Consider the following 9,809-nt stretch of genomic DNA (forward strand, 5'->3'; position numbering starts at 1 on the left):
CAAGTAAACCCAGCACACCTAACCCACACCTACCAATCTATACACTCACATACATAAACTATAAATACAACCACTAGTACTAACTGTAGATATTAGTATCACAATAGCCTTGGATATTCTGATTGTTCAAGAACTCATCCAGGCCCCTCTTAAAGGCATTAACAGAATCTGCCATTACCCCATCACTTAGAAGGGCATTCCCCAACCCCACTGCCCTCACCGTGAAAAACCCCCTACGCTGCTTCAAATGGAAGCTCCGTTCCTCTAATCTAAAGGGGTGACCCCAGAGGCTGATTGCGCTGATTGTTTTTATGGGAAAAAAGAACATCCCCCATCTGCCTATAATCCCCTCTAATGTACTTGTACAGAGTAATCATGTCCCCTCGCAAGCGCCTCTTTTCCAGAGAAAACAACCCCAACCTTGACAGTCTCACCTCATAGTTTAAATCTTCCATCCCCTTTACCAGTTTAGTTGCACGTCTCTGCACTCTCTCCAGCTCATTAATATCCTTCTTAAGGACTGGAGCCCAAAACTGCCCCCCATACTCAAGGTGAGGCCTTACCAGGGACCTATAAAGGGGCAAAATTATGTTCTCATCCCTTGAGTCAATGCCCTTTTTTATACAAGACAGCACTTTATTTGCTTTAGTAGCCACAGAATGACACTGCCTGGCATTAGACAACTTGTTATCAACAAAAACCGCCAGATCCTTCTCCATTAAGGAAACCCCCAGCACACTACCATTCAGTAGATAGTTTGCGTTTATATTATTTCTACCAAAGGGCATAACTTTGCACTTATCAACATTGAACCTCATTTCCCAGTTTGCTGCCCAGTTTTCTAATTTTGTCAAATCGCTCTGCAAAGCGGCACATCCTGCATGGAACTTATAGTTTTGCAGAATTTTGTGTCATCAGCAAAAATAGAAACAGTACTGTCTATGCCCACCTCCAGGTCATTAATAAACAAGGTAAAAAGCAAAGGACCAAGGACTGACCCCTGCGGTACCCACTAACCACACTGGCACAATTAGAAAATGTTCCATTTACCCCACTCTGTGTAATCTATCCTTCAGCCAGTTCTCTATCCAATTACAAATATTATGTTCTAGGCCAATATTCCTCAATTTGATCATTAACCTTCTGTGAGGTACTGTATCAAACGCTTTAGCAAAGTCCAAGTAGATGACATCAACTGCCATTCCAGCATCAAGGTTCCTACTCACCTCCTCATAAAAGGCGACTAAATTAGTCTGGCAAGATCTGTTACGCATAAAACCATGGGGCACAAACTAATAGTATTGTGAACTGCAATGTATTCAAGTACCCTACCCTTATTACCCCTTCCAAAAGTTTTCCTACTACTGATGTCAGACTAACAGGCCTATAGTTTTCAGGCTGAGAACGGGATCCCTTTTTAAATAACGGCACCACATTAGCAATCCGCCAGTCTCTTGGCACCATGCCAGACCTCAATGAATCCTGAAAAATTAAGTGAAGAGGTTTGGCAATCACAGCGCTCAGCTCATATAATACCCTGGGATGAATCCCATCCGGCCCTGGACCTTTGTTTACCTTTACATGTTCAAGTCTCTTTTGAATTTCCTCCCGAGTGACCCATGCGTCAGTAGCTAAATTACTAGCACTGGGCATATTAAAAGGGAAGCCTTCATTATCTGGCTCCTCAGATGTATAGACAGATGAAAAATAAGAGTTCAAAATTTCTGCTTTTTCCCCGTTCTCATCAACCAACGTACCCCCCCGTGATAATAAAGTTCCCACCCCTTCTTGCTTCATTTTTTTACTATTCTCATAATTAAAAAATAATTTAGGATTCTTTTTACTCCTAGCAGCAATATCCCTTTCCATCTCTATTTTAGCTGCCTGATAGCTTTTTTGCTGCTTTATTTGCCCCCTTGTACCTGATGAAAGTCCCCGCTGTCCCAGCTAACTTGAATGCTTTAAAAGCACGTTTTTTCTTACCAACCTCGACGCTAACACTTTTATTCAGCCATAAAGGTTTTGCTTTGCGATGCCTCTCCTTGCTTACAAGGGGGATATACTGTTGTGTATACCTGCAAAGCAATGTTTTAAAGATGTTCCATTTTCCTTCTGTCTAACCCCATGAAAAGCCTTTCCCAGTTGACACATTGCAGAGATGCCCTTATACTGGCAAAGTCTGCACGTCTAAAATTGAGCGTTTTAGTTCCTCCCTTATAGAGCTGTCTCTGCAGCATTATCTCAAAGGAGACCATGTTCCCCAAATGCCCCCCCCCACAAATGTTAGAGATGAGTTCATTATTATTAGAAATCACCAGGTCCAAAATAGAGTCATTCCTAGTGGGTTCTTGAACCGTCTGAAATAAAAAGTTGTTATTTAGCATATTTACAAACCTACTAGCTTTTTCTGACTCAGCCCCCCCATTACTCCAGTCAATGTCCGGATAATTAAAGTCCCCCATAATAACAACTTGACCCAGTTTTGAAGCCTCTTCCATTTGCAACAATAGCTGGGCCTCATCCCCCTCATCTATACGGGGGGGTTTATAGCATACACCAATGATCATTTTCTTTGTGACCTTCAGCCCTACTGAAATTTCTACCCAAAGAGATTCCACGTTTTCATTGTTAATGTCTTTATTACATGGCTTTAAATCTGACTTTACGTAAAGACAAACTTCCTACAGATGCAGCTGGGAACCCAATGAGCAATGAGACCGTGGTGGTTTATGTGGGGAATGATGGAACCAATTTCACCTATACAACTGGGCAGGATGGAACAGCAGAGTTCTCCATTGATACCAGCTCTTTCCAACTGTCATCTGTCAGGATCAAGGTGATGCTCCAATGAGGGATTATGGTTCTTCTGTGGTTCTTCTCTATAAAACACAAGAAATTATCCTCTGCTCTGTCTATGTCCTAGGCCAGCTACAAGACTGGAGACTACTGCTCTGGGCACAGGTGGCTGACTGCATCGTATGAAGAGGATACACGCACCGTTAACCATTTCTACTCCCGGAGCAAAAGCTTTCTGAAACTCCAGCCTATCCACAGGACTTTGGAGTGTCAAATAGTAGAGAAAGTCAATGTGCATTACATTCTGACTCCTGAGGGTGTTGGCGAGGCAAGAAACGCAGTGTTTCACTACCTGGTGGGTTCTCATTCCCTCTGTAGTCCCTTGGTTTACTGTGGACTGATGTTTGTTCTTTTTGAAACAAATATACATTAATATACAATATTAGACCCACTAAATATTTTTTAAAAGGACACCTATTTAGGGTCTAGTCTGAAGGTTGGGGATAATGTAAAATGAAGGTGTTCTCTATTCACAGGTAATGGCAAAGGGACGTATAGTAGAAAATGGCAAACACACATTGGCACTTATCCCTAATCAAGGTAAGTAACTGGGCAACATTGATGGTCTCATTTGGGTTTGCAATGGGCTGTTCAGAAATATACAGAGTTTAAAGGAACACTGTCATGGGAAAACATGTTTATTAACATCAGTTAATAGAGCTTCTCCCGCAGAATCCTGCATTGTAATCTGTTTTTCCCATGGGGCTAGCCATATTCTTCATTTCCCAGGGTGCCACAGCCATGTGACCTGTGCTCTGATAAACTTCACTCACACTTTACTGCTGCGCTGCAAGTTGGAGTGATATCCCCCCCTCACCCCCAGCAGCCGATCAGCAGAACACCAATATTACAGCTACAAATACATTTGTTGGTTCAAGAATAAAAGGTTAAATGGCAGAGGGAATTATTTGCTGTGTAACAGTGTCATTTAGAAATAAAAAGTGCCCCATAAATATCATGGCAGTGTCCCTTTAATAAAATCTGGGGTGCTTTAAAGTGCCACAGACAGTCACTATTTATTGAGCTGGGGGGGGCTGTTTGTGCCTCTGGGTACTGGGAATGCCAGGGGGCTGTAAGGTGCCACAGACAGTCACTATTTATTGGGCTGGGGGGGCTGTTTGTGCCTCTGGGTACTGGGAATGCCAGGGGGGCTGTAAGGTGCCATAGACAGTCACTATTTATTGGGCTGGGGGGGGCTGTTTGTGCCTCTGGGTACTGGGAATGCCAGGGGGGCTGTAATGTGCCACAGACAGTCACTATTTATTGGGCTGGGGGGGGGCTGTTTGTGCCTCTGGGTACTGGGAATGCCAGGGGGGCTGTAAGGTGCCACAGATAGTCACTATTTATTGGGCTGGAGGGGCTGTTTGTGCCTCTGGGTACTGGGAATGCCAGGGGGGCTGTAAGGTGCCACAGACAGTCACTATTTATTGGGCTGGGGGGGGCTGTTTGTGCCTCTGGGTACTGGGAATGCCAGGGGGGCTGTAAGGTGCCACAGACAGTCACTATTTATTGGGCTGGGGGGGCTGTTTGTGCCTCTGGGTACTGGGAATGCCAGGGGGGCTGTAAGGTGCCACAGATAGTCACTATTTATTGGGCTGGGGGGGCTGTTTGTGCCTCTGGGTACTGGGAATGCCAGGGGGGCTGTAAGGTGCCACAGATAGTCACTATTTATTGGGCTGGAGGGGCTGTTTGTGCCTCTGGGTACTGGGAATGCCAGGGGGGCTGTAAGGTGCCACAGACAGTCACTATTTATTGGGCTGGGGGGCTGTTTGTGCCTCTGGGTACTGGGAATGCCAGGGGGCTGTAAGGTGCCACAGACAGTCACTATTTATTGGGCTGGGGGGGCTGTTTGTGCCCTGGTTACTGGGAATGCCAGGGGGGCTGTAAGGTGCCACAGACAGTCACTATTTATTGGGCTGGGGGGCTGTTTGTGCCTCTGGGTACTGGGAATGCCAGGGGGCTGTAAGGTGCCACAGACAGTCACTATTTATTGGGTTGGGGGGGCTGTTTGTGCCTCTGGGTACTGGGAATGCCAGGGGGCTGTAAGGTGCCACAGACAGTCACTATTTATTGGGCTGGGGGGGCTGTTTGTGCCTCTGGGTGCTGGGAATGCCAGGGGGGCTGTAAGGTGCCACAGACACTATTTATTGGGCTGGGGGGGCTGTTTGTGCCTCTGGGTACTGGGAATGCCAGGGGGGCTGTAAGGTGCCACAGACAGTCACTATTTATTGGGCTGGGGGGGCTGTTTGTGCCTCTGGGTACTGGGAATGCCGGGGGGGCTGTAAGGTGCCACAGACAGTCACTATTTATTGGGCTGGGGGGGCTGTTTGTGCCTCTGGGTACTGGGAATGCCGGGGGGGCTGTAAGGTGCCACAGACAGTCACTATTTATTGGGTTGGGGGGGGGCTGTTTGTGCCTCTGGGTACTGGGAATGCCAGGGGGGCTGTAAGGTGCCACAGACAGTCACTATTTATTGGGCTGGGGGGGGCTGTTTTTGCCTCTGGGTACTGGGAATGCCAGGGGGGCTGTAAGGTGCCACAGACAGTCACTATTTATTGGGCTGGGGGGGGCTGTTTGTGCCTCTGGGTACTGGGAATGCCGGGGGGGCTGTAATGTGCCACAGATAGTCACTATTTATTGGGCTGGGGGGGGCTGTTTTTGCCTCTGGGTACTGGGAATGCCAGGGGGGCTGTAAGGTGCCACAGACAGTCACTATTTATTGGGCTGGGGGGGGCTGTTTGTGCCTCTGGGTACTGGGAATGCCGGGGGGGCTGTAATGTGCCACAGATAGTCACTATTTATTGGGCTGGGGGGGGGCTGTTTGTGCCTCTGGGTACTGGGAATGCCAGGGGGGCTGTAAGGTGCCACAGACAGTCACTATTTATTGGGCTGGGGGGGCTGTTTGTGCCTCTGGGTGCTGGGAATGCCAGGGGGGCTGTAAGGTGCCACAGACACTATTTATTGGGCTGGGGGGGCTGTTTGTGCCTCTGGGTACTGGGAATGCCAGGGGGGCTGTAAGGTGCCACAGACAGTCACTATTTATTGGGCTGGGGGGGCTGTTTGTGCCTCTGGGTACTGGGAATGCCAGGGGGGCTGTAAGGTGCCACAGACAGTCACTATTTATTGGGCTGGGGGGGCTGTTTGTGCCTCTGGGTACTGGGAATGCCAGGGGGGCTGTAAGGTGCCACAGACAGTCACTATTTATTGGGCTGGGGGGGGCTGTTTTTGCCTCTGGGTACTGGGAATGCCAGGGGGGCTGTAAGGTGCCACAGACAGTCACTATTTATTGGGCTGGGGGGGGCTGTTTGTGCCTCTGGGTACTGGGAATGCCGGGGGGGGCTGTAATGTGCCACAGATAGTCACTATTTATTGGGCTGGGGGGGGCTGTTTTTGCCTCTGGGTACTGGGAATGCCAGGGGGGCTGTAAGGTGCCACAGACAGTCACTATTTATTGGGCTGGGGGGGGGCTGTTTGTGCCTCTGGGTACTGGGAATGCCGGGGGGGCTGTTTGTGCCTCTGGGTACTGGGAATGCCAGGGGGGCTGTAAGGTGCCACAGACAGTCACTATTTATTGGCTGGGGGGGCTGTTTGTGCCTCTGGGTGCTGGGAATGCCAGGGGGGCTGTAAGGTGCCACAGACACTATTTATTGGGCTGGGGGGGCTGTTTGTGCCTCTGGGTACTGGGAATGCCAGGGGGGCTGTAAGGTGCCACAGACAGTCACTATTTATTGGGCTGGGGGGGCTGTTTGTGCCTCTGGGTACTGGGAATGCCAGGGGGGCTGCTGTAAGGTGCCACAGTCACTATTTATTGGGCTGGGGGGGCTGTTTGTGCCTCTGGGTACTGGGAATGCCAGGGGGGGCTGCTGTAAGGTGCCACAGTCACTATTTATTGGGCTGGGGGGCTGTTTTGTGCCTCTGGGTACTGGGAATGCCAGGGGGACTGTAAGGTGCCACAGACAGTCACTATTTATTGGGCTGGGGGGGCTGTTTGTGCCTCTGGGTACTGGGAATGCCAGGGGGGCTGTAAGGTGCCACAGACAGTCACTATTTATTGGGCTGGGGGGGCTGTTTGTGCCTCTGGGTACTGGGAATGCCAGGGGGGCTGTAAGGTGCCACAGACAGTCACTATTTATTGGGCTGGGGGGGGCTGTTTGTGCCTCTGGGTACTGGGAATGCCAGGGGGGCTGTAAGGTGCCACAGACAGTCAGTATTTATTGGGCTGTGGGGGGGCTGTTTGTGCCTCTGGGTACTGGGAATGCCAGGGGGGCTGTAAGGTGCCACAGACAGTCACTATTTATTGGGCTGGGGGGGGGGCTGTTTGTGCCTCTGGGTACTGGGAATGCCAGGGGGGCTGTAAGTGCCACAGACAGTCACTATTTATTGGGCTGGGGGGGCTGTTTGTGCCTCTGGGTACTGGGAATGCCAGGGGGGCTGTAAGGTGCCACAGACAGTCACTATTTATTGGGCTGGGGGGGCTGTTTGTGCCTCTGGGTACTGGGAATGCCAGGGGGGCTGTAAGGTGCCACAGACAGTCACTATTTATTGGGCTGGGGGGGCTGTTTGTGCCTCTGGGTACTGGGAATGCCAGGGAGGCTGTAAGGTGCCACAGACAGTCACTATTTATTGGGCTGGGGGGGGGGCTGTTTGTGCCTCTGGGTACTGGGAATGCCAGCGGGGCTGTAAGGTGCCACAGACAGTCACTATTTATTGGGCTGGGGGGGCTGTTTGTGCCTCTGGGTACTGGTAATGCCAGGGGGGCTGTAATGTGCCACAGATAGTCACTATTTATTGGGCTGGGGGGGGGCTGTTTGTGCCTCTGGGTACTGGGAATGCCAGGGGGGCTGTAAAGTGCCACAGACAGTCACTATTTATTGGGCTGGGGGGGCTGTTTGTGCCTCTGGGTACTGGGAATGCCAGGGGGGCTGTAAGGTGCCACAGACAGTCACTATTTATTGGGCTGGGGGGGCTGTTTGTGCCTCTGGGTACTGGGAATGCCAGGGGGCTGTAAGGTGCCACAGACAGTCACTATTTATTGGGCTGGGGGGGCTGTTTGTGCCTCTGGGTACTGGGAATGCCAGGGGGGCTGTAAGGTGCCACAGACAGTCACTATTTATTGGGCTGGGGGGGGCTGTTTGTGCCTCTGAGTACTGGGAATGCCGGGGGGGCTGTAATGTGCCACAGATAGTCACTATTTATTGGGCTGGGGGGGGCTGTTTGTGCCTCTGGGTACTGGGAATGCCAGGGGGGCTGTAAGGTGCCACAGACAGTCACTATTTATTGGGCTGGGGGGGCTGTTTGTGCCTCTGGGTACTGGGAATGCCAGGGGGGCTGTAAGGTGCCACAGACAGTCACTATTTATTGGGCTGGGGGGGCTGTTTGTTCCTCTGGGTACTGGGAATGCCAGGGGGGCTGTAAGGTGCCACAGACAGTCACTATTTATTGGGCTGGGGGGGCTGTTTGTGCCTCTGGGTACTGGGAATGCCAGGGGGGCTGTAAGGTGCCACAGACAGTCACTATTTATTGGGCTGGGGGGGCTGTTTGTGCCTCTGGGTACTGGGAATGCCAGGGAGGCTGTAAGGTGCCACAGACAGTCACTATTTATTGGGCTGGGGGGGGGCTGTTTGTGCCTCTGGTACTGGGAATGCCAGCGGGGCTGTAAGGTGCCACAGACAGTCACTATTTATTGGGCTGGGGGGGGCTGTTTGTGCCTCTGGGTACTGGTAATGCCAGGGGGGGCTGTAATGTGCCACAGATAGTCACTATTTATTGGGCTGGGGGGGGGGCTGTTTGTGCCTCTGGGTACTGGGAATGCCAGGGGGGCTGTAAAGTGCCACAGACAGTCACTATTTATTGGGCTGGGGGGGCTGTTTGTGCCTCTGGGTACTGGGAATGCCAGGGGGGCTGTAAGGTGCCACAGACAGTCACTATTTATTGGGCTGGGGGGGCTGTTTGTGCCTCTGGGTACTGGGAATGCCAGGGGGGCTGTAAGGTGCCACAGACAGTCACTATTTATTGGGCTGGGGGGGCTGTTTGTGCCTCTGGGTACTGGGAATGCCAGGGGGGCTGTAAGGTGCCACAGACAGTCACTATTTATTGGGCTGGGGGGGGCTGTTTGTGCCTCTGAGTACTGGGAATGCCGGGGGGGCTGTAATGTGCCACAGATAGTCACTATTTATTGGGCTGGGGGGGGCTGTTTGTGCCTCTGGGTACTGGGAATGCCAGGGGGGCTGTAAGGTGCCACAGACAGTCACTATTTATTGGGCTGGGGGGGCTGTTTGTGCCTCTGGGTACTGGGAATGCCAGGGGGGCTGTAAGGTGCCACAGACAGTCACTATTTATTGGGCTGGGGGGCTGTTTGTTCCTCTGGGTACTGGGAATGCCAGGGGGGCTGTAAGGTGCCACAGACAGTCACTATTTATTGGGCTGGGGGGGCTGTTTGTGCCTCTGGGTACTGGGAATGCCAGGGGGACTGTAAGGTGCCACAGACAGTCACTATTTATTGGGCTGGGGGGGGCTGTTTGTGCCTCTGGGTACTGGGAATGCCAGGGGGGCTGTAAGGTGCCACAGACAGTCACTATTTATTGGGCTGGGGGGGCTGTTTGTGCCTCTGGGTACTGGGAATGCCAGGGGGGCTGTAAGGTGCCACAGACAGTCACTATTTATTGGGCTGGGGGGGGGGCTGTTTGTGCCTCTGGGTACTGGGAATGCCAGGGGGCTGTAAGGTGCCACAGACAGTCACTATTTATTGGGCTGGGGGGGGGCTGTTTGTGCCTCTGGGTACTGGGAATGCCAGGGGGGCTGTAAAGTGCCACAGACAGTCACTATTTATTGGGCTGGGGGGGCTGTTTGTGCCTCTGGGTACTGGGAATGCCAGGGGGGCTGTAAGGTGCCACAGACAGTCACTATTTATTGGGCTGGGGGGGCTGTTTGTGCCTCTGGGTACTGGGAATGCC

The 9,809-nt window shown here is 51.6% G+C and overlaps 1 protein-coding gene across 1 annotated transcript; it reads left to right on the forward strand.

Annotated features, from left to right (window-relative positions):
• The first annotated feature begins 2,692 nt into the window (after positions 1–2,692).
• LOC116412048 (alpha-2-macroglobulin-like) lies at positions 2,693–3,530 on the forward strand. The gene is made up of 3 exons (XM_031905417.1): positions 2,693–2,836; positions 2,924–3,151; positions 3,333–3,530. The coding sequence occupies exons 1-3, from the start codon at positions 2,705–2,707 to the stop codon at positions 3,402–3,404; spliced, it is 432 nt and encodes a 143-aa protein (XP_031761277.1). The 5' UTR covers positions 2,693–2,704; the 3' UTR covers positions 3,405–3,530.
• Positions 3,531–9,809: the final 6,279 nt, after the last annotated feature.

Source organism: Xenopus tropicalis, chromosome 7 (genome assembly GCF_000004195.4).
Source record: "Xenopus tropicalis strain Nigerian chromosome 7, UCB_Xtro_10.0, whole genome shotgun sequence".
NCBI lineage: Eukaryota > Metazoa > Chordata > Amphibia > Anura > Pipidae > Xenopus > Xenopus tropicalis.

Excerpts from the sequence above, each read along its gene's own strand:
- LOC116412048 (XM_031905417.1), top strand. The coding sequence starts at position 2,705 with ATGAGCAATGAGACCGTGGTGGTTTATGTGGGGAATGATGGAACCAAT. Across the intron at positions 2,837-2,923 it reads TGTCATCTGTCAGGATCAAG|GCCAGCTACAAGACTGGAGA; the intron begins GTGATGCTCCAA and ends TCTATGTCCTAG. Across the intron at positions 3,152-3,332 it reads ACGCAGTGTTTCACTACCTG|GTAATGGCAAAGGGACGTAT; the intron begins GTGGGTTCTCAT and ends CTCTATTCACAG.